We start from the raw sequence: 24,666 nt of genomic DNA on the forward strand, positions 1-24,666 counted from the left end.
CTCCTAGGCAAAATCAGTGTAAAAACATTCGATGCCACTTACAAATGGAATGGGTATTGCTAAAAGGACTACAAAACAGTGTTAAGATTTCAGACTCCCCTAGTTGTTAAGACAAAAAATAGTATGTAAACACTTGAGAAAAAAAGACAGTCATTTGAAATAGGAAAACCCAAACACTTTGCCCGTTCTGTTTAAAAACAAAAGTAACAGGCTGCTCAAGAACTCAGAGATGCACACAATTATGATTTTATTTGTTAAGTTACAATAGCCAAAAGAGCTTTACAAAAGGCAAAATAAACTACACATCCATTTTAGAAAAGTCCTTTTTGTTTCTTTAAATCAGAGGCCCCCTCTAGTGTTTGAAAGCAGTCACAGGCAACACACAATGCAATTGAAAGTAAACAGTCACAGCATTTTACCGCAGACCTTCCAAAACAAAAGGCTTGCTTCTGTTCCATTCAAGTGGCACAAAAATCAATGAGAGAAAAATAGCTAACCATAATTAATATTGCAAATTCCTGCTATGATTCAGATTCATTATCCTCTCATTCAGTAATTTCTTTATTATTTACTGCTGGGTTATTTTTTACTAGATTAATACTCTGTTAATAAGGAAAAAATATATAATAAATATAGGAACTTTAATTTCCCTAATAAGAAATATACCTCATTTGAAATGACCGAAAATTAATGTTACCATATATCCTACTCTGCTTTGATGGAAGTTATTGGTAACTTCCTAAAGTATATACTTAATTTTAACTTTATTATATTTGGAAATCAGAACTTTTTAAAGTACATATATTTTGAAATTCAACCTAATCTGTGACTTTGCTAAAACTTTTTCAGTACTCTGTAAAAGGAGGTGGGAAGCGTTGCTTTGAGGACAAATGTTGGCTCTGAAGAATATGATATAAAGGAACTCTTAAGAGTTTATACAGACATGGCACTGCATAAATCCAATGAGTGAATCTCGTGCGCTTTTGAAAAAGATTGATTGAAATTAGCGGGAGTAAAAAATAGTTGATTTTCACTCTATTTTTTCAGCTAATGTCTTTATGTGTCTGTTTCCATGTTCTATTACAGAGGGTTTAAGCTGACAGCTAGTATTACTATAACTGGAAAATAAAAAGAAATCTCTAATTTTAACAAAAGAAAACAATGCAAACTTGAGGAAGAAACCAACAGAGAAAACTATATTAAGCTAATACTTCATGTTCTTAAAAGTTATAAATACACTGAAAATTTGAAAATTCAATAGCTCTTGAAACAAATTTAATCTGTATTAACTTTATTTAAATAAATGACCAATCTGTCACCCAACATGTCATGTGGCTTCTCTGCACTGATCTTGCTTTGTTTTCAAACTTGTCACTTGCAAATATTATAAGAAAAAAAGGTCATCTAAAATGAGTTAAACTGGTTACAATTGGTCTCAACTTTTAAGAATTTACATTCAAATGGAATAGGACGCAGCATTTTTAAAGTGCAAGATATACTCTTTTGGCTCAACATGAAACATTATAGAACTGGAAATTACCGCAGTCATTTCTCCTACAACAAACTTAGTTAAAAGCTGTTTTGAAAGTTAGCCATCAGATTATAAGCTATGAAAAACACTGAAAAGTCATTTAAAATGAGTATATAAATGCAAATTACAAATAAAACCAGTGTGGGAGAGGTAGCATAAAGTAAATAAGATCAAATAAATACTATACAATAACATACAAAATTTTGCTTATAAAAAATTGAAAATACCATTTTAAAACATCCATTTTCCTCACTTTTGAGGGTTTTACAAAGAAATTAAAATTTAGACTTAGAGTCTCTATAAAGCTTTTCCAAATGTTATTAATTACTGGCATTGCTTTTTGCCAAAATCTCTCTGATCTGTCGGTCGAGTTCACTTATTATTCGATCCTCGTGATTATACACACCCGTTCTCATCAAAGTATCCCTTTCTTCTATCAGGCGAGTCAAATAATCATCCAAACCTTCTTCCAATACACTGCCATGGGGGCCATCCTTTTTTCCACTTGCAATCTCTGTGGAATCCTGGTATTGTTTTTGCTCTTGTTGCCTTAACCTGAGAAGTCAAGAACAAATGCCATTGTAGCAACTGTGTTGGTTTTCTTAATGTCACTATTTAAAAACAAAATGATTCAATGGTAAGACAAGGTTTTAGTAATATTTTCAGGAAGAAAACAAACCAAAAAAAACCAGTGTTCCACTTGGCTAGTCAGAGTCTGCACATTTATAAAAGGCAACTTTAAAAACAATACTTGTTTTTCTAATTACAAAATACATGAAAACTAGATATTTTGGAGCTGTGACAAAATACATGAAAACCAGATATTTTGGAGCTGTGTAAAGAAGAAAATAAAAATCATCTGTAATGTGATCCCAATTTGAGTAATATTTTTCTGTATTTTCAAGTTTAAAAAATGCATATATGTACTTAAAATATGTATTTTTTGAAAAACTTGATACTACATATGCAATTCTGTATACTACTTTTCTCATTTATATAGAGATTTTTTTATATCATTAAATGTTCCTCTAAATTGTTTTATAATATTCCATCATTTGGGGTATCATCATTTAGTCATCCTTTATTATTGATCTTTAGGTTGCTCCTAAACCTTTGTTGTTGTTGTGAACATATTTTTAAAAATTCATTCAACAAACATTTATTTGTGCCAAACACGTTTTGGGGATACTGCAGTGAACCAAGAAAAAAATTCCCTACTATTATGGAGTTGTATCTCTGTTTGTAGAAAGTGAAATTCTATACATACGCGTAGTTCAAAGGGCATATGCATGTTAAGGTTTTGTATGGATATCTTCAAGTTATGTTTGTTATAATCTCATTTGGGGATAAGAAAAGGAGAGTAGATGCTGACCTGCAATTTGGGTATTTCCAATAGAATACTGTTGATCAAACTGTCTTGAAACTGGAGCAGTAATAATAATACTTAGTATATTTTGTTTGTTTGAGACAAGGTCTCACTCTGTCGCCCAGGCTGGAGTGCAGTGGTGTGATCACAACTCACTGCAGCCTCGACCTCCTGGGCTCAATGGATCTGCCCACCTCAGCCTCTCGAGTAGCTGGGACTATAGGCCATGCCACCACACCCGGCTAAATTTTGTATATATATATTGTTTTTAGAGACGACATTTCATTATGTTTTCCAGGCTGGTCTCAAACTCCCTCACTCTCTTAACCACTTCTTGGATGGCATGATATATTGCCCCTTACTGTCCTGGTCACATGCCATTGGAAGCTCTCTAGGTAGCTGATTTCCCTTAAAGTGTGTTGCACAGTGGTAAGAACACCCCAGAGGTGATTTACCAGTACTGAATACCGAACACTACTTCTATGAATGTCCCTAACTGCACTGACTCTTCGGTAGCCAAATCACACCATTATTAGTGGCCACATAAGTTCTCCTAGGCTTCTTCACATGAACTGTTTTATATCTTATCTATCACTTAAGTGATTTTTCTTATAGCTTATACAGAGGACTCTGCTTTTGTCTCTAATATATTTAATCTTGTTGGTTTCAGTTCTCTCAGAATCCTAATTTACTAAGACATTAGTAAGATTCAATTGTGTATAATCTACAAATTTGATAGGCAACATGGATATCTTTAACCCACCAAAACAGTGCTTAGCAAACAGCAGGAGCTAAATATATATTTGCTAAACTAGAACCAAGAAAGTGCTATATTTTGGAAGGCAAGGATATTATAATTCATTAATTTGTAATATCTTCCAAGTCTACAACATGGTAGATACCAAATAAATATTTCCTGAATAAATGAGAATAAAAGTACCACAGATTGAATCCTGTTAAGGACGGTATTTAAGCTGACCTTTTACAACTGGTATTTCTTCAATTATCTTTTAAATATAGTTATTTAATTCAGCTAGGAACCCACTTAATATAGTGACCACATTTTTCTCCACTTCATGCATGGAGATATAATAAGAGACTGTTTTAAATGTAATGTGTAGGCTCTGAACTGTGTCCCTGTCAAATTCAGATGTTGAACCCTTAACCTCTAATGTGATGGTATTTGGAAATGGACCTTTGGGAGACAATCAGGTTTAGATGAGGTCATGAGGGTGAACTCTCATCATGGGATTAGTGCTCTCCTAAGAAGAGACACCAGAGAGAGGACACAGTGAGAAGGTGGCTCTCTAAAACCAACCACACTGGCACTGTGATCTTTGACTTCTAGCCTCTAGTACTGTGAGAAAATAAACTTCTGTTTAATCTACCCAGTCTGTGGTATTTTTTTTTAACCAGTCCAAGTTAACTAAAACTGCACTTTGCTCAAAGAAAAATATACTAGACCCTTGATAAACTAAGCTAAAAAGTCTTCCCCCAAAACCACCCTCCAAAAAGACTAGAATTCATTTTTATGCTGCTTCCTAGTGATTACTTTTCTAACATGAAACACTTGAAGTTGTGATTCAGATGAACGCAGCACTACAGAGAAGCCCAGTGTAGCACAGTAGTTAAAATGCAATCTCTGGAATCGGATTTGAACTCTGGCTCCATGATTTACTAGCTACATGATCTTGAATAATGTTTAAGCTCTGTCTTTAACCTTCAATCTCTTCATCTTGAAAATGGTGAAAATATCTTCCTCACAAAGTAGATTTGAAGATTTAAAAAAAAAAGGGCCGGGCAATATAAGACATTTAAAACAGCTCCTGGCACAAAGTAAGAGCTCATTAAGAGCTATTGTTACAGATATTAATAACATAACTAAATTTGAAATTTCTTATACTTTATATAAGTGAAGACTCAGTTTAATAGTAGCAATAATCCTGATATCATCACACAAAAATAAATTTTAAAGTAGTAATGCTATAAATGGAAACACAAGAGCTGAATGGACTTGCCATAGCTGTATTCACAGAAAAAAAAAAAGTTTAATAGTCTTTGGCATAGACTTTTTTTTTCTTTCTTTTTAGATTTGACACAAGGTCTCACTCTGTCACTCAGGCTGGAGTGCAGTGTGGCATGACCACAGCTCACTGCAGCCTGGAACTCCTGGGCTCAAACGATCCTCCCACCATCCTCTCAAAGTGCTAGGATTACAGGCATGCGCCACAGTACCCAGCTGGCATAGATTTTCTATTGTATATGTCTGCTACATTTTATATATTTTTATATATGATCTACTTTATCCTTGGGAGACCTCAAGTTGTACCTTCCCTGAACCAAACTTTGGTTTTTGAAAGAAACACTTTTAGTTATTATACCTGTTCAATTCATTTCTTATATCCAACAATTCTTGTCGCTCGGTTTTTACTGTATCTTTTTCCTCAGCGGCAAGGTAACGTAGTCTCATCTGTTCCAATTCTTCCTGCTGTTTTTTAAGACGAGCCATTTGACTTTCTTGCTCCCTCTTGAAAGAAACAAAGAAACAAGTCATATCCTTAATATTAGGAACAAATATTTTATATGACTTTGACTTGTGATTATAATCCTATTTGACAACACCCATGATATAGCCACACACTGCCAATTCTTTTTTTTTTTAACAGAGTCTCACTGTGTTGCCCAGGATGGAGTGCACTGGCTAGTCACAGGAGCAACGAAGCACACTACAGCCACAGACTGCTAGGTTCAAGCAATCCTCCTGCTTCGGCCTCTGGGCCCAAGTAGGAGTATCTGGGCCCAAGGTGTGTGCCCACTCTTGCACTGCTAATTTTATGAGTTATATATTAACCAGAAATACCCAGCTAGGTTTTCTCTAAACACTCTATTCTCTTTTACTATAAGTCATAATCCTTCAATCAGTGATTGATATTAGCTGACTATCACAGGACAACGGAAGTTGAAGGCAAGAAAGAGGGTGCTATCAATACAATGAACTGTCAATACAATGAACAGCCAAAAGGCTAGTGGTAAGAGCAGCATCTGAGAAAAACATTATACAAAGATGTACCTAGAAAAATTCAATAACTGTCCCTATACAAATCACTAATTCCACTCCTACTTCAGTAAATATGCCTTTCCACTCTGTTCTCCAGACTCATACAAAAACCTATGCACATATATTCTTAAACAAAAATGAAAACAAACAATACATTCTAGTTTGCATTTTTAAAAAAGTTTAACAATTCTTCAGGTCAATAGATAAAGTCTTTTAAAATAAATGAGTAACATTCCACATAATGGATGTTCCATGACTTATTCAACCACTTTCTCAATAACAGACACTTTTGCTACTACAAACAATGCTGTAATAGGACACCTTGTCATCTATCACACAGTTAGCTCAGGAATCCTTACGTCATTTTCTTTTGTTTAGGACAGAATCCCAAAGTGGGAGAGCTGAGTCAATAGGTTTTTGTTAACTATTTTTTTAAAGTATTTATTGAATTGTAACAAACAGAAAACTGCCAAATGACAAGGTACATTTTGATATACTTTCACAAAGTAGACCACTCACATACCCACCATCCAGATCAGACTGCCAGAATCCCTGAAGTCTGTGTCTCCTCCCAGTCACTAACCATTCACCTTTTCCCAACAATAACTACTACCCTAATTTTAAAAACAAAAATAAGTTTTGAACTTAACACAGAATCTATACAGTATGTATTTGTGTCAGGGTTCTTTCATTTAACATTGTTTTTGAGACTCATTGTTCTCTGTAGTTAATCATTTACATTATTATACAGCATTCCATTGAATGAATATACAATTTATTCATTCCACTGCTGAAGGACATTGGGCAGTTTCCAGTTTTGAATTATAAATAATGGTGATGTGAAGATTTTATACATGTCTTTTGGAACACATTTGTATGCATTCCTACTGGATATATACATAGGCTTCAAATTGCGTGGTCAGAGGATATAAGAATTACAACACCATTAGTAAATAGAGGTTTTAGTATCCTTTATCTGAAATGCTTGGGGCCATAAGTGTTTTGATTTTGAAATATTTGCATATACATAATGAGATATCTTGGGGATGGGACCATCTAAACATGAAATTCATTTATGTTTCACATACACCTTGTATACACAGCCTGAAAGTAATTTTACATAACGTTTTACACAATGTTTTAAATAATTCTGTGTGAACTGTCACATAGGGTCAGGTGTAGATTTTTCCACTTGTGGTGTCCTGTCAGGGCTCAAAAAGTTCAGATTTTGAAGCATTTCCGATTAGGGATGTTCAACCTGTATTTCCAAACAGTTTGCAAAGTAGTCTTATCAATTCATACTTCCACTTGAGCATTCCAATGCTTTATATTCTTGCCAACACTTCATAATGTCATTTTTTTTCATTTTAGCCATTTGACAGGTTACATAGTAGTATCTCATTGTGATTTTATCTTGCACTACTCAAAGACCAGTGAGGTTGAACACATTTCAATAGTTTTAATGACATTTAGGTATCTTTGTTCATAAAGTTCCTATTTAAGCTTTTGGTACTTTACTTGGTTGTCCATCTTCTGTTATTGATGTTTATAAATACTGGATAAGCCCTTCGTCAATTATATAAATTACAACTATTTCCCAGTAGTCTTCGGCCTGTCTTTTTACTCCATTAATGTTTTTTAATAAAGAGAAGTCCTTAATTTTAACATAGTTCAGATTTTTCTGTTTATTCCTTTTTGGTTAACCGTGCTCTTTCCTATTTAAGACATTTTTTTTGCCTGTCTCAATCTTGAAGATATTCTTTTATGTTACCCTTTTGAAGTTTCACTTTTTCCCCATGTAGAGCTCAAACTGACCTAGCAACATTTATTGAAAAACACCTCTTCTCTTGTTGCTTGGCAGTTATCACCTGTCACATATCACCTCTGTCCATATATGTATGTTTTTGTTTCTGGATGCTCTAAACTGATCTATTTATCCTTACATTAACACTACACTGTTTTAATTACTGTAACACTTGTAACAATGTCTTAATATATGATAGTTCTTCTACATTTGCCTATTCTTCAAAATGATTTTAGCTATTCTTGGCTCTTACATTTTCATGTAAATTTCCATTTCTAAGGCTAAAAAAAACCTGCTGAGATTTTATGATGATTATATTGAATCCACAGATCAATTTGGCCAAAACCAGTGTCTTTAAAATACTGATTTTTCAATCAATGGAATGGTTTACCTAATTATGTAGGTCTTAACTTTTGATAATAGTTTATAGTTCTCTATATGCTAAGACTAACATATTTCTTTGATTATATTTTAGATGCTACTGTAAATGGTAGAGCTTTACAATGTTCACTTCCTAATTGCCTCTAGTAGACAAATAACATTGATTTTTACACACTGACTTTGTTTCCAGCAAACTTGCTAAACTCACTTATTCCTAATAGGTCAATGTAGATACTTTTTAGCTTTCTAAATACATCTGTGTTATCTGCAAATAAGGGTAGTTTTATTTTTTCCTTTCCAAATGATACAGTATTTCTTTTTCTTGCCCTATTACACTGGCTAGAACACCTCTAATACAATGTTGAAAAGAAACGGTAATAGAGGGAAGGTTTCTCTCATTTCTGATCTCAGAAGAAAGTTCCATTATTTTAAGAATGTTTTTTGTAGGCTTTATGTAAAAACTCTTTATTAGATTAACAAATTTCCTGTCTAGTCTTAGTTTGTTAACGAATATGACTTTTTCTGCAGCTATTGACATGATTTTTTTCTCCTTTAATCTTTGAATGTGGTAAATAACCAACCTTGCATTTGTTTAGTAAATAAACTTCGTTGTGATGCTTACAAGTTTAATATCTTAAACTTGTATCTTTAATGTTTTAAAAGACTGGCCAATTAATTTTGTCCTTGTAAGCTTTTAGGAGCAAGGTTATGCTAGTCTCATTAAAAAAAAAGTAAGAAGCATTTTTCACTTCCCATTTTCTAAAATCTTAGTGTAAGATTAGTGTTATTTCTTCCTAAAATGTTTACTAAAATTCAAATGTGAAGACATATGGGTCTGGAGCCTTCTTTGTGGGCAGGTTTTTTAATAGATTCAATTTCTCTAATAGCTATAAGACTATTTCTATTTTCTGTTTCTTGGTGTATCAGTTTTGGAAGTTCTTTTTTCAAATTCACATGAAATTGTTCATACTATCCTCTTATCTCTGTAAATGTCTTTGAGATCTGTAGTCTTGTCTCTTTTTTCAATTCCTGATATGGGTAGTTACTGTCTATTCTTGTCCTTGAATACTTGCTAAGGCGGGGTTGGGGTCCTTTCAAAGACATGACTTTTGGCTTCATTGATTTTTCTTGTACATTTTCCCCCATTTCATTAATTTCTATTCATCTTATTTCCTTGCTCCCATTTTACTTTCTTCTTGTTCAACTGAGTTTTTGAAAGGAATATTTAGAGAGCAGATTTATTGTCTTATTTTCTAAACACAACTGTGGTTATACATTTCCCTCTAAGCACAGCTTTCACTAAATCCCACACTTTGATGTGTTTTATGTGCACTATTTTTCAGTTCAAAATATTTTCTAATTTTAGTGTGGTCTCCAGTTTACCATGGGTTACGAGAAGTATACTACTTAATATTCACTCATTTGGGGACATTTCTTATTATCTTTTTATTTCTAGCTAAATATCACTGTGGTCAGAGAACATATTCTAAATTACAATCTTCTGGAATGTGTTGAGAATTGTAGTTTAATCCAACATATAAGCAACTTCGCTAAATGTTCCATGTGCACTAGAAAATAGTGTATATTCTGGACTTTTTTGATGAAGTGTTCTAGAATATACCAATGGTTAGTTGTGTTGCCCAAATCTTCTACATTGTTACTTATTTTCGGTCTGTTTGCACCATCAGTTCTCAGGAGAGTTACGGTAAAATCTTCTATCATTATAGATTTACCTATTTCTCTTTTTAGCTCTATTAATTTTTTTTATCTAATTTGTTGCTGTGTTACCAGGTACAAATGTAGAACTGTTGTCATCTTCCAGGTGGATTAACTCCCTTTTATAACTAAGAAAACTCCCTTTACCTACAGTAAAATGCCTCTTGCCCTATAAGTCTGGTTTGCCTAATATTAAGTATCGCTAGACCAGCTTTCTCTTACTTAGTATTATTGTAGTATGTATTTTCCTTCTGTTAGAATTCAACCATCCTATGTTTTTTTTTTAAATATATTTTTATTATACTTTAAGTTCTAGGGTACATGTGCACAACATGCAAGTTTGTTATATATGTATACATGTGCCATGTTGGTGTGCTGCATCCATTAACTCGTCATTTAGCATTAGGTATATCTCCTAATGCTATCCCTCCCCACTCCCCCCACCCCACAACAGTCCCCAGGATGTGATGTTCCCCTTCCTGTGTCCATGTGTTCTCATTGTTCAATTCCCACCTATGAGTGAGAACATGCGGTGTTTGGTTTTTTGTCCTTGCAATAGTTTGCTGAGAATGATGGTTTCCAGTTTCATCCATGTCCCTACAAAGGACATGAACTCATCATTTTTTATGGCTGCATAGTATTCCATGGTGTATATGTGCCATATTTTCTTAATCCAGTCTATCATTGTTGGACATTTGGGTTGGTTCCAAGTCTTTGCTATTGTGAATAGTGCCACAATAAACATATGTGTGCATATGTCTTTATAGCAGCATGATTTATAATCCTTTGGGTAATATACCCGGTAAGGGGATGGCTGGCTCAAATGGTATTTCTAGTTCCAGATCCCTGAGGAATCACCACACTGACTTCCACAATGGATGAACTAGTTTACAGTCCCACCAACAGTGTAAAAGTGTTCCTATTTCTCCACATCCTCTCCAGCACTTGTTGTTTCCTGACTTTTTAATGACTGCCATTCTAACTGGTGTGAGATAGTATCTCATTGTGGCTTTGATTTGCATTTCTCTGATGGCCAGTGATGATGAGCATTTTTTCATGTGTTTTTTGACTGCATAAATGTCTTCTTTTGGGAAGTGTCTGTTCATATCCTTTGCCCACTTTTTGATGGGGTTGTTTTTTTCTTGTAAATTTGTTTGAGTTCATTGTAGATTCTGGATATTAGCCCTTTGTCAGGTGAGTAGGTTGCAAAAATTTTCTCCCATTCTGTAGGTTGCCTGTTCACTCTGATGGTAGTTTATTTTGCTGTGCAGAAGCTCTTTAATTAGATCCCATTTGTCAATTTTGGCTTTTGTTGCCATTGCTTTTGGTGTTTTAGACATGAAGTCCTTGCCCATGCCTCTGTCCGGAATGGTATTGCCTAGGTTTTCTTCTAGGGTTTTTATGGTTTTAGGTCTAACATGTAAGTCTTTAATCCATCTTGAATTAATTTTTGTATAAGGTGTAAGGAAGGGATCCAGTTTCAGCTTTCTACATATGGCTAGCCAGTTTTCCCAGCACCATTTATTAAATAGGGAATCCTTTCCCCATTTCTTGCTTTTGTCAGGTTTGTCAAAGATCAGATAGTTGTAGATATGCAGCATTATTTCTGAGGGCTCTGTTCTGTTCCATTGGTTTATATCTCTGTTTTGGTACCAGTAGTACCATGCTGTTTTGGTTACTGTAGCCTTGTAGTATAGTTTGAAGTCAGGTAGCATGATGCCTCCAGCTTTGTTCTTTTGGCTTAGGATTGACTTGGCAATGCGGGCTCTTTTTTGGTTCCATATGAACTTTAAAGTAGTTTTTTCCAATTCTGTGAAGAAAGTCATTGGTAGCTTGATGGCGATGGCATTGAACATTCCACGCTCATGGGTAGGAAGAATCAATATCGTGAAAATGGCCATACTGCCCATCCTATGTTCTTATATTTAAGGTGTACCTCTTACAAAGCATATTGTTAGCTTTTTAAAATTCAGCTTTTAAATACCTGTCTTTAATGGGAGCATTTGGTCCACTTATATTTAAAGCATTTGGTGATATAGATTTATATCTTTCCATCTTATGATTTTCTATTCATTCCATCTATTTTATGTTCCTTCTTCTCTCTCCTTTTAATCACATAATTTGTCATTCAGTTTTCACCCTCAATCTTGTTACTAAATCATTTTTAACTCTTTTTTTAGAAATATGTATCCCTCACTTAACAGAATCTAATTAGGACCCTTACAACTTCAGATAATGCAACATACTTTAAACATTTCACTCCCTCTCTTTGTATTTTTGCACTATTTTTGTCATAAATTTTAATTCTATATATTTTAAAGTCAACAAATACTGTTATTGTTGTTTTCCTACAACCAACATCCATTTACAGTTAGCCTGATATTTAATTTCCATTGTTCTTTACTTTTCTGCATTTCAAAGCTTTCATTTGGGATCATTCTTCTTCTGCCTGAAGAACCCAGGTATTTCTTTTGCTTCAGATTTGCCATGACAAATTCTGCCAATTTTTGTCAGTCTGAAGTCTTTCATTTGTAAATAATGCTTTTACTGGGTAACAAAATTTTAGTTCAGCAATTGTTTTCTTTAGTACTTTAGGGATGCTATTTTACTGTCTTACAAATTTATTTTTGTTAAAAAGTCGTCTGTCAGTCTTATCATTGCTCCTTTGAAGGCAATGTATCTGTCCACCCCTGCCCGCAACAGCTTTTAAGGTTTTTCTTTGCTTTTTGCCAATTTTGCTGTGATGCATCTAGGTAGGCTTACTTTGTATTTATCCTGCTTGCAGTTCATAGATATTTTTGAATCTATGAACTGATATCTTTTTTACTTTTGGAAAATTCTTAGCCAGTATCTCTTTAAATATTGCTTTCTCCCCATTCTTTCTCCAATTACACATAAGATAGTCTCAAAATATACCACTTCTCTAATACATTTCTTCATCATATCACCTATTTTCTAGAGTATAATAATGGTAGTATTTCAAACTTCTTGTCTGATATTCCAAAATCTGAATTACACTTGTTGATTAATTTGTAATGAGCACAAGACATAAACAGGCACTCCACAGATGAAGAAATGTAAGTGGCATGGCAAAACCCTGTCTTTACAAAAATTAGCCAGGCATGGTGACATGCACCTGTAGTCCCAGATACTTGGGAGGCTGAGGTGGATGACCTGAGCCTAGGAGGTCGAGGCTGCAGTGAACTGTGAATACACCACTGCCCTCCAACTTGGGTGACAGACCTTGTTTGAAAAACAAACATAGGAAAAGATGCTCAAAGTTATTAGTAACTAGAGGAATGAAAATGTAAGTAAGTCCCAATGTGACACTACTTGGGGCCAACCAAACTGAAAAATTTAAGACATCTCACAATAGCCAATTGTTGGCAAAAATGTGAAGGACAAGAACAATTATATGCTACTACTGGGAATTATAAATTAGTATAACCACTTTAAAGATAATTATGTAATATTTAGTGAAGCTGAAGAAATGAATGTCCCCTAGTACCAGAAATCCTCTTTTTAGCTACAAATACTATTGAAACTCTTACAGGTACTAACACATTCAGTGTTCTCTTATCCTGGATAAAATTGTGCAATATTTATAGAGAATGACTCTATGTATATAAAGGTTCAAAACATACAAAACTAAGCAATGTTGTTTGCAAGAAGACTTTTAATATATCTTATGTTACAAAATTATGATGAAAAGCAAAGCAATAATAAATATCAAATTCAGGATAGTGGTTACCTCTGGAAAGAGAAGACACAGTTGAGAAAGGGACACAGAGGGCTTCCAAAGCATTCATCATAATGCTCTGTTTCTTAAACCAGGAGGCAGGTGGAAAGAGTAGAAGAACCTTCTTTGAAATGTATATTTCATTTTAAAGTTATTTAAAAAGAAAAACATATCTGGACAAAAATACACCAAACTGTCTTCTTTGGCTGAGGAGAGGATAAGATTGCTGGTGATCTGTAGTGTCTATGTTATATGGGGCTGCAAATTGGCTTTTTAAAAAATTTTTACAATGAGTAAATATGACTGCAAGCAGGAAATAATAAAAGCTGGTTATTAGCTTTAGATTACTCTATAAAATTAAGTTTTAGATTACTCTATAAAATTAAGTTTTTGATAAAATTTAACATTTTCTAAAACATAAGAAAATCCTTTAAATGCTTTGAATTTTTAATCAAGTATAGGGCATTAATAATAATCACACACACACACAAGTTAGAGGTTAGTGAAAGAAGTCCTCTCCAGTGCCAGGTGCTCTGGGTTAAAGGCTCCTCAATCAAGTGAGTATAATCTTTATTTTGCCTTGGCTGCCTATAAATCCAGAAAGGAGATGTAAACGTACATACACTAGACTAAACAGCGGCTAAAAAGTGGCCACTACTTACTCTCCCACTCACACATACCATGTAAGTCTGTGGGAAAAAACTTACAACTAAACTAAGGAACTCAAGTAAAGTTTTCTGAAAATAACCCAGAGCTGACAAGTCAGTAGGAGGGCCTGGATGGTTTCAAGACACAGTTTTTAACCAAGACTTGGACCTCCAACTGTTTTCTTAAACAAAGATTTACATCCCATCCTTGGCTAAATTACTTATAAATTAATCAAATTAATTACTCACAGTGGATAAGCAGGAGGCTGGACAAGATAGTGCTGATGTCAGCCAATGAAGTCTGTGTTGTTTTAACTAAATATATCAGCTCAGTTTTAAACAGATCTACTGTGCACAAATATGGTAAGGGACCCACAATCCTTCCCAAAACATTAGTTCTCTTTCCTGTCCTGGGAACAAACATACCTATTCTGAATATATCTGACATAAAAATGTTAAATTGTCTACAACAAACTCATACTTCATAACAATGCTTCATTTGTTTTTTAAAAAGTAGGTTTTATTCTGCTTAATGATATTCTAAGATGTCAAGAAACGTTTTTAAGTAAATATGCAAATATGTTGTTTAGAGCACAAGTAGGAAAGCAGACAACTTCACTTGAGTATTTGTAGACCAATGCAATTCAAGTATTTGTTTTGGTTTTAAAATATTTCTATAGTATATCTTGAAGAAGAAAAAAAGCAAACTAAATTACCTCTCACAAGTCTAACAAGTAGAACTTTTAACTTTGTCCCATGATATCAAACTTAAGGGTATCACTTCCTCGTTTTCTAAATCAGGACTCACTTTATGTTATGCTTATTTATATTTTACAGCTGTTGCCTTCCCAGTTACCAAAGAACAAAAAAGCTTACCACTGGGAAACAGGCTTTTATGGTTGTGAATCAAAAGAAAAGATTTTTTTCTAAATAATTAGAAGGTTATATTTTTAATTCACAAATAGACGATCCTAGGTCATCTTTGAGTAATGGAAATCTCTGTTTAAACATTCTTCTGGCAATGGGCACCAAGCATTAGGTCTTATTTCCAAGCTTTACCAGCTGGGTTTTGTCATTAACATTTATTAACAATCTAAGATATGGCTTTCACCATCTAATCCGTACTACACAAATGTTTTGTATGGCCCTCCAGAGGGTTTTGATGTGACAAATTACTGGCAGAGATTACAGCCCCGTGGCTATTCACCAGAGGCAATGTAAAATTAACATGGTACTAATCCAATTTAAACAAGAAGTTGCACAAACAATCTTCTGAACAAAACCAGATAGACGATTCCAAAATTACATTCAAGCACAATAAATGTGTTTTTAATAAAAAGTTTAAGGAAAAGAAATTGAGTAATTTTCACACACATGAAATGTGCCTATTTGATGAAGTTATTAATTTTAATCTTACTAAAACAGTCAGGGGCAGAGCACAATTCACTATGATAATCCCAAGGTCTATTACTTTTCTTCTTAAAGTGTTGCATCTCAGTGTAGTCTGCAGAACATCAATGATTCCTAGTGACCTCAAAATGTGTTTACAGTGTTGCCTCTAAAGCAGAAAGTTTGTGGCGTAAGGATTAAAATTGGTTTGCAATGAAAAAGCAATGAGCATCTCTGCACTCAAATAACTTTTCTTTCATGGAGTATAAGTTTCAGAATTGAACCAGTAATTTAAAGCTTTTTTTTTCCTTTTCTTTACAAAAGGTATCTGAATGTTTGTGATATTCTCCTTATTTGAATAAAATAGCTAAAATTACTTTGCAATGCTTTTTGGGCAAGAGGGTAGGAAATACACAAGAAGAAGGTTAAATAGAAAATGGATTAAATGGAAAAAAGATCCAGCAGATAACAAAAGTGTATGAGGATGCATGTGTTAGGAAGGAGGGATTCTTGCAGTGGAGCCTTTCACTCTGAATCTTCTTTTAAAGGAGACTACTTCAATACCCCAGTGTAAAACTAACCAAAAGTCAGGAATTTGGGGGATTCTATTCAGAACATTGTTTACTTATATTATTTTTTGAAACTACCTCAAATGGTGAAAAACTTAAAGAATGTAATCTATAATATACACATATGAACATGACAAAGTAAAAAGTTCTTGCATAGATACTTCTCAATAAAAAACATGTCAATTATAATGACATTGTTTCAATAATTAATGATTATTCAGTTCTCCACAGAAAATGCCCTAACCAATAGCTAACATTGTTCCCCTTTTCAGCTGATTTGGGTAATGTGTAATGACTGTTCACTGCTCAGCTTCTTCAATGGAAGCACTATTTTCCACTTCTTCCCCATCTACTCTCCATTTAAAAACCTGAAATGATTTCCTATCCAGTAGTGTTATTTGAATCATTTTCTCTTTGAGATATTTCTCCCTTAGCTTTGAGTGACAAATGTGGTGATAGCCCCCAGTGGTCCCCTTGTTTTTCTAATACTTGCTGACTTCATTTACATTTCTTACCACCCTGCTATATTCTAAATATCAGTCCTCCTAGGTGAACAACTGCTATATCCATAGCATCCCATTGTGCAAGGTGCATAGCAGGCTCTCAATAAGCACTTGCTGAATGAATGAAAGAATGAACTAACTGCAGATGTTTCTTCATCTCAATGTACTCACATTCCTTTATACTCAAACTTGGGAAGTTTACCTACTGACACTCTTGCACATCTGTACATTTAGCCCTTACATACTTTTTGCTTCTGTACAGTTTTCTACAGAACGTCTATCACTGCATAACAATATCCCCCAATTATGCACACTTAAGAATTCTGTCAGTCACAAAGCCCTCTAGTATTTGTTCTGTTCATCAATATCGAAAGCTACTGTCTAATTAGGTCCCCACTGACTGAACGCACCACCACCACAGAACAGCTTTATGGCTCATCTCTTTTTAGCAAGTTACTTACCATTTACTGAGCACATACTATGTATCAAACACTTTAAAACCACTCATTTAATTCTCAGAATAACCTGTGGAAGAAAATTTGTCATTGTTCAAATAAAGAAACTAATCAGAGAAATTCCCAAAGTCAGAGAGGTAGAACCAAAATTCAACCTAGCTCTCTTGACTCCAGGGCCATGTTCTTAACTACTATTTATGCTGCTTCTGATGGAGCTTATATCTTGTTACCTTTAGCAGCCATTCTCTTCATATTTCCTTGGCCCCAATTCCACAGGGACTCCTCTCTATTATACTACATGCACTTAAATATCTTGGCATCATGACCATATATTAGCTGCTTCTCTCTCAAAATCACTTTAATTCTCATTACCAGACCTGGTCTCTCTTGTCAATGATGGCATTTTCCTTCTTAGGATATACCAACTCACAATGACCCGTACCTCAGTACTCTCGTCAGAGTGGCTAATTTTCTTCTCCTAGAAGTTATTTCATTTCTTGACTTCAATGGACTAAGACCACATCATAAAAGGGAAAGAGCCTGAGGCTGGATTCATCAAAAGCTTTCAATGCTAGGTCTATCACTTAGTACCTATGTGATCACATGCAACTTAACTTCTTTAAGTCTCAGTTTCTTCATCTATTAGGTTGGTGCAAAAGTAACTGCAGTTTTTGCCGCTTTCACTTTTGCACCTACCTAATAAAATGGGAATATTACCTGCTATGTAGGGATCTTTGTGAGGATTAAATGATAAATTCTGAAGGGCTCAGTGTTACACCTAGCACAAAGTAAGCCTTCCATACATGCTAATTGCTCTAACAGTATCATCATAATGATCTTCACATTTTCTCTAGTTGTTATTTCCTTCATTAGCTTTCTTTTCTCTTTCCTAAACATAAGAATTCCAAGTTCTAGCTGGCACAACTTTAAACACTACCTCTGCAAAGGACTCCTTTATGTCTATTTTTAAGCCCAATCATTCTTCCAACAACAGATCCATATTTCTAACTGGTAGCCGAATTTCATTCTGTAAAAATTAAAACATCCAAATTTGCAAATCCTATCTCCTTCCCACCCTCCAAACAGCTTTTTAGTAACTGTATTTCCAAAACTGGACCAGACACTGAAGCTTGAGCCCTTGGCATCATCTTTGACAAGAATCTTCTTGTTGCATTCCTACTGCTACTACTTAAGTTCCAGCCCTTATTACCAGAAATGACTTAGAAAATGGGCCCTCCTCTGTTTTATAAGAACAGCCTATGCTTTCCCACTTCATGCCTCTTTGCTATGATCATTCTGTTCATTTTATTTACATTTCCCCCACTGCTTTCCTAAATCACAACCAATTCCTCTATTAAAATCTTAAGTATCTATCTATCTCCAGAGGTCTATCACAAATACCTCCTCTCCCATGACACCTTTCCAACTCCTATTAAATAGACGTACTTTCTCCTCCTGAGTACTCTATATGGCCTGTGTCAAGGCTCTTACTATTAGGCAGTAAATTTTATATTTATAGTTGTTTCTTATTACTAAATTGCAAGCTCTGTGATGGAAAGGCCTATGTCTTGCATATATTTACACCTGGTATAATATTATTTTATACTTATTGTACATGTAAGACACTGCTTTCAATACAGGAGACTCTTAGTACTACCCATAATGTCTATCCTTAGTCCTGTCAACATTTATATAATATAGTCACATGGTACATTATTTTATATTTACATATATATCTACCTGTCTTCATTTGTAATGCTTACAATCCCAACTCCTCTATCATTTATGTTAGGGTAAACTACCTACCCTAGTTTTTAATTCTCATGTAGACTGGTAGTACTCCATGAAAGTGGTAAGCATTTAGTATAATACCATAACGATGTTTAATAGTATTTGACAGTTATGGAGACATATTAAGAAAAATACAAACCTGAAAGACCCTATGTGTGAAATTTCATTCAGAATAAAACTGACACATTAAAGAAAAGTGAACTTAGAATAAACTAACCATTATTAATCTTTAAAAGATTTAGGTCAGTTAGGGTTAGATTCAAAATAAAAATCTTATTCATAATTTCTTCAAATGATTAAGATCAAATGTGTCCAAAATTAAGATTAATTTCTTCTGAAGCTAACAGCATTTGTTGATTGGTAGCAGGGAAGAAAAAAATATAAGAATTCAGAAAACTTCTATCAAAGTTTTTAAACACTTTAAAAATCATGCAAAAATTCCCAATAATTCCCTTTCTTGACTCAATTACTGTGTCTTAAGAATAACATTTAAAATATATTCTTAAACTTGAGAAAATGTTCAAGTTACCCTTAAATTTCGTCCTAAAAAGCACTCCCAGTGGAAAGTTTAATCCTAAGAAAGAAAAGAGTGGTTGTTTTATAAGTGAAAGTAAAATAAATTATTCCCAGTTTCTTCTGAGGAAAGGGATAGCTGGCATTTTTTTTTAAAAGACATAATTGTTTCAGTTTCTAACTATAAAAAAGAAGGATCTTGCCTTTGTAACATATTTTTATAAAAGCCTCTAATCTCGAAAAATAGCAATATTCAAATGCAGACATCAGAACATAACAGATATTGCCAAACATACGAATTTGCAAAGAAACCAGGGAAAAAGATATAAAAAGAATAAGCTATAAACTACATACCTGTTTAAGTCTGGCAAGTTCTTTCAAAGCTCGTCCCCACTGCTGCTTGTAATGCAGTTTAGACTTAGTTGCAGATTCCAACTTTCTTTCAAGTTCAACCTAACAGTGATTAAAATCATATCAAGTGAAACACTATACCACTGTGTACAACCACTGAAAGATAATATATACAAAGAGTCTGGCTTAAGAAAAGAGTTTATACAGTGTAACATACGACATCATCTAAAACTGTTATATAATTTACTATAAATATTATGGCACATGAACATTTTCTTGTTTAAAATATAGTCTTATTTTTATTGCCTAACAGTCTATCCTAAAAAGAACTGAATTAGTCTTAACCTCCAGACAGTTACTATAAATGTATTTAAACATATATATTATATAAAGATCATAGAGTGAGAAATACATTCTATTTTTTACAAAAAGCAGTTCTAACTGTTAACATTCCAATTTAGCTGTAACTCTAAATCTTAGAAGCCAAATTTTGTTTTTGGAGGCCTATCTTCATATGGAATTTTGTCTTATGAAGACAGCCAGTAGAGATGCTTTTATAACTATATTTTGGCAAAATCATGAAACTCTGAAAACATTGAAATGTTTTATCAGAAAGCAGTTTACTAAGAAAGAGTACAAAGTCAAAAGTATTTTAAGAATGTTAACATAAAGCCAAGAGTAAGAAAAATAATGTTCCTTAATAACACACATTCTATTTTCTATTTTTCCTCAAATATATAAAGAAAAACACTAAAGTGATTCAATTAAAAAATATGATTATTTATACTTGCAGCAGGCAATCTGTTGTACATGAACTGAAGCCAACTTGGCTATGTTTTGGAATGTACTCAGTGTTTCAAACCAAGTACCAAACAAATTCACGTAGCCAACAGACAGTTTTACTATTAAGTGATAATGTAATAATCTGCTTGAATTACAGTAATACACTGTTACTCTGAACCGGTCTAATTTTTATATCAAGTCTAGTTTTTCCCATACATATATGAAAATAAAATGAAAGGAAAAACAGATGGTCAAATTCCCTTCACAAAAGTGCAGAACATCTTCTGCAGTAATATATGACTACATGGAGTCAAGGTCTTTTCTGCTTTACAAATCCCTAGTGCTTGGATTTAAATGTGTTGACATTTCACAACTAGACTCAAGCATCTTAAGTTGAATAATACTGCTGAGATTATTGAAGATGATCTCTTCTACTTATGCCCCAAAGATGTATACCTACTACTTGGTAATTTAACAAGAGGCCATGGCTCAGAAGAAAAGAAAAAAATATTTTTATCACTGTGGGATAAGAGGATAGTATTCAATTATACAAGCAATCATGTCCATGGGTCTTGGAGAGAAGGTCTAGTATACTAGACGAGCCCAAGAATGAGGGTTAGGCCAGAGATGAACCTAGAGGGATTACTTATACTCAATGCACCATCAGAAAAAATTGTGGATAGGTTATATCTGTTCTGCCATAATTATTAAAATAATTTGTATTTGCATAGTCACACTAAAACACATGTATAGTTATAGATATAATTTCTTTATTCTTAATACAATCCTGTAGCTAGTAAATCTGAGACACAAACCTCATTCTTCTAATTCATTCCTATCCCCAAATCAACAATTCCTAACTTATTTTTTTAAGATATAGATGTCTCTGTGATTCTAAAGAAATATATGGACCCAATTCCCAGAAAAAATATACACAACTAAAATTTTGATATAATTTCAAGGCATTCAAAGACTTGGGTTCTTAAGAGCCCTTACTGTAAGTAGATTTAAACTTCTGGAAGCCTTTGTACTTATATTTTTCTTTAGGTTTTCTTGGTCATGACTGAGGTAATAGACCATAAGCCAAGTTATATACTCCTGAAAGAAAAACTCAGCTCAGGACCTACAGTCCATTCAGAGGCTAGGAAAACTCAAAGCATAGATTAAAATTCACTGGTTTCCAATCTCCCTATTTCTACTCTTGATACACCTACAATTCTAGTTCTTTACTAGAAGTACGGCATTGTCTTTGTCTCTTAATCTGCTATTCCCAGATCAATTCTGTCACAAGGAACTCTACATTTCTCTCTTGAAATATTTTCAAATTCTATTCCTTTATATTCCTACCGCTACTTCCTTAGCCCAGGTTCTTCTCAACTCATCTTGACTATGAGGTTCTTTTGTCTCTCCAGCCTCCCAGCCTCAAATCTATTGTATCTATTAATCTTATAAAAACCACTATTAAATAAATCTATAGTAGCTACTATTTATCTACAGCATTAAACCTAAACTACTCCACCTAGGATTGAAAGCATTCCAAAATACAGTATCTGTCCTACCCGCTCAACCTGCTTTCCTCAACAGGAAACCTACTCCAACCAGGTTTGTGTCCCCTGTGCCTTCCCTACTCCTTGCCCAAGTTACTTCCTGAGGCTGCCAATTCTTTTTCCTCTGCTTACCTAAATCTTAAGGCTCAGCTCAGACTCTACCTCTACATGAAGCTGTCTTACAACTACTAGATTCCGAACGCCAAATGGTTTCTATCACATTCCTTGGTGTTTGATTATTCAAGGTCATTTACTGCTCTCTGAGTAATCTCCCAATTACTTTACGAACTCTTTAAGTGAAGTCTCAAAAGGAAGTCTCAAAGGGATAATGTACTTTTTCTCTTCCTGTCTTTGATTTTTCTCTTATCTTTCCCATTTGCCCCAAGTCAGGGGTGGCATATAGTAGATACTCACCAAATATTCTTACATACATAAATTTTAGCTTAATTAAAAATATTTATGTTCTTTCAATATATCTTCAGTCTTTTCAACCTATGTAGGCCCTACTAAATTACATGCCTTCAATATTTCATTTTTTAAAGTCCCAATTATTGAAGCTATATTTATATATATATGTATGTATGTATATATATCCCTAATCCAAAAATCCAAAATCCAAAGTGTTCCAAAATCCAATACTTTTTCAGCACTGACATGACACATAAGAAATGCATCTCAGACTTCAGATTTTCCCATCAGCGATGCTGAACAGGTAAATACAATGCAAACATCCCAAAATCCAAAAAATCTAAAACTGGATGCTGAACAGGTAAATACAATGCAAACATCCCAAAATCCAAAAAATCTAAAATTGGAAACACCTCTGATCCCAAGCATTTTGGATAAGGGATATGCAACCTGTAAAAAGAATCAACAATTACAGTTGCTAAAACTATATGTTTATGTTAACTTATTTTTAGACAATTTCAGTAAAAAATGGGAATATGCATATTACACTGAAAAGAATACGTAATGAGAAAAGAAACAAAACTCTCAATCAGACATAACCAGAGCTTACAAATTAAATCAGATACTTTTTAACTTGGGTCTTTCTTTTTGTGCATTTATCTCTTTGTCACTATTTTAAGAAATAAGATTCTGCCCTCTTCTGGCTCCAAAAAGATTTACAAAGAATTTTCAGAAGAGCTGAAAAGCCTCTTTTCACTAGGCACTTTAACATGGTGGATGAATGTATTAAGTCTAAAATAGAGGCAATTAAATTATGTACTTTTCTCTCTCAAGGCAAACTCACAGTACTGCTTATACTTTTAATATGTTTAATGATTTCTATCCTTCCGATAAAAGCATAGTTGGAAGAAATTTTAAAAGTCATTTAAAATTTATTTTTATTGTGGATATTACCTAGTCAACCAGTCTATATTCAGGGATGAATAAGATAACACCTCTGTTACAATTTTGATTTCTGGTCTTTAAATTTCCCCAGGGTAAAATGGAAGTACTCTTAGACACCCACATAATACATCTTGTGAGAATCCATATGACATTATCCAATGAGTGCTTCAAATATTTCTGGTAGGTACTACAGAATTCATATTTATAAACGCAGAAATACTTTACTACTTGGTTTTATCAAAAGAGAAATGGGGGCCGGGCGCGGTGGCTCACGCCTGTAATCCCAGCACTTTGGGAGGCCGAGGCGGGCGGATCACGAGGTCAGGAGATCGAGACCATCCTGGCTAACATGGTGAAACCCCGTCTCTACTAAAAATACAAAAAAATTAGCCGGGTGTGGTGGCGGGCGCCTGTAGCCCCAGCTACTCGGGAGGCTGAGGCAGGAGAATGGCGTGAACCCGGGAGGCGGAGCTTGCAGTGAGCAGAGATCTCGCCACTGCACTCCAGGCTGGGTGACAGAGCGAGACTCCGTCTCAAAAAAAAAAAAAAAAAAGAGAAATGGGAAATGTCCAGCTGGATTCAAGTTCACTGGTAGAAAAATGAAGAAACTGACCAAATATGTAAGAAAAAGAATCAATTAAGACTTGCAATTAAAGCAATGTGGGGATAAGAGTACCCCAAGATAGCTTGGCAGTTAACACGCTACAGAAACATTTACTGAGTTCAGAAACACTACATGAAAAATATATTTCAGGGAGATGGCTGAGTTTAGTTTTGGACATTCTGGGATATCTTGAAGACTGACTTCCAAGGGTCCAGGAGATGGACACTATTTCCATAATATTGAAAGATTATTCGTCTTTTCCACTTTCATGCTTCTATAAATGTACACTGGAGTTTTTCAGAGGCTACATGATGTATAATATCACAACAGAGTGAATTCAAAATCAGATATAAGAATTCAGATGTCTATTATCCAGACACTAAAGAGATTTGTAAAATAGTAAAACAATGTTACTCTTCTCAATTTTTTGTTTTAGAAAATAGTTATTTTTCATAAAAATGTTATCTAGGTTTTTTTTTCCTGTTATCTAGGTTTTTTTTTCCCATTTCTAATACAGTGATTATCAATAAAGCGAACCTGAGTCAAAAAAGTTTGAGAACTACTGT

The 24,666-nt window shown here is 34.1% G+C and overlaps 1 protein-coding gene across 3 annotated transcripts in view; it reads right to left on the reverse strand.

Moving 5' to 3' along the window:
* Nucleotides 1-223: 223 nt before the first annotated feature.
* Nucleotides 224-24,666, reverse strand: part of CEP120 (centrosomal protein 120) — a 78,787-nt gene continuing 54,344 nt past the window's right edge. For 2 of the 3 annotated variants that reach the window (XM_063706728.1, XM_019028476.4), the window contains 3 exons: nt 19,817-19,915; nt 5,279-5,424; nt 224-2,086 (listed from right to left, as the gene is read on the reverse strand). In XM_063706728.1, coding sequence (XP_063562798.1) covers nt 1,852-2,086; nt 5,279-5,424; nt 19,817-19,915 — 480 coding nt within the window. In that variant the 3' untranslated portion in view covers nt 224-1,851. Of the gene's footprint in view, nt 2,087-5,278; nt 5,425-16,348; nt 17,229-19,816; nt 19,916-24,666 lie in introns of those variants that run through there. The other variant, XM_055387426.2, reaches the window with a different exon arrangement.

This window comes from Gorilla gorilla, chromosome 4 (assembly GCF_029281585.2).
Source record: "Gorilla gorilla gorilla isolate KB3781 chromosome 4, NHGRI_mGorGor1-v2.1_pri, whole genome shotgun sequence".
NCBI lineage: Eukaryota > Metazoa > Chordata > Mammalia > Primates > Hominidae > Gorilla > Gorilla gorilla.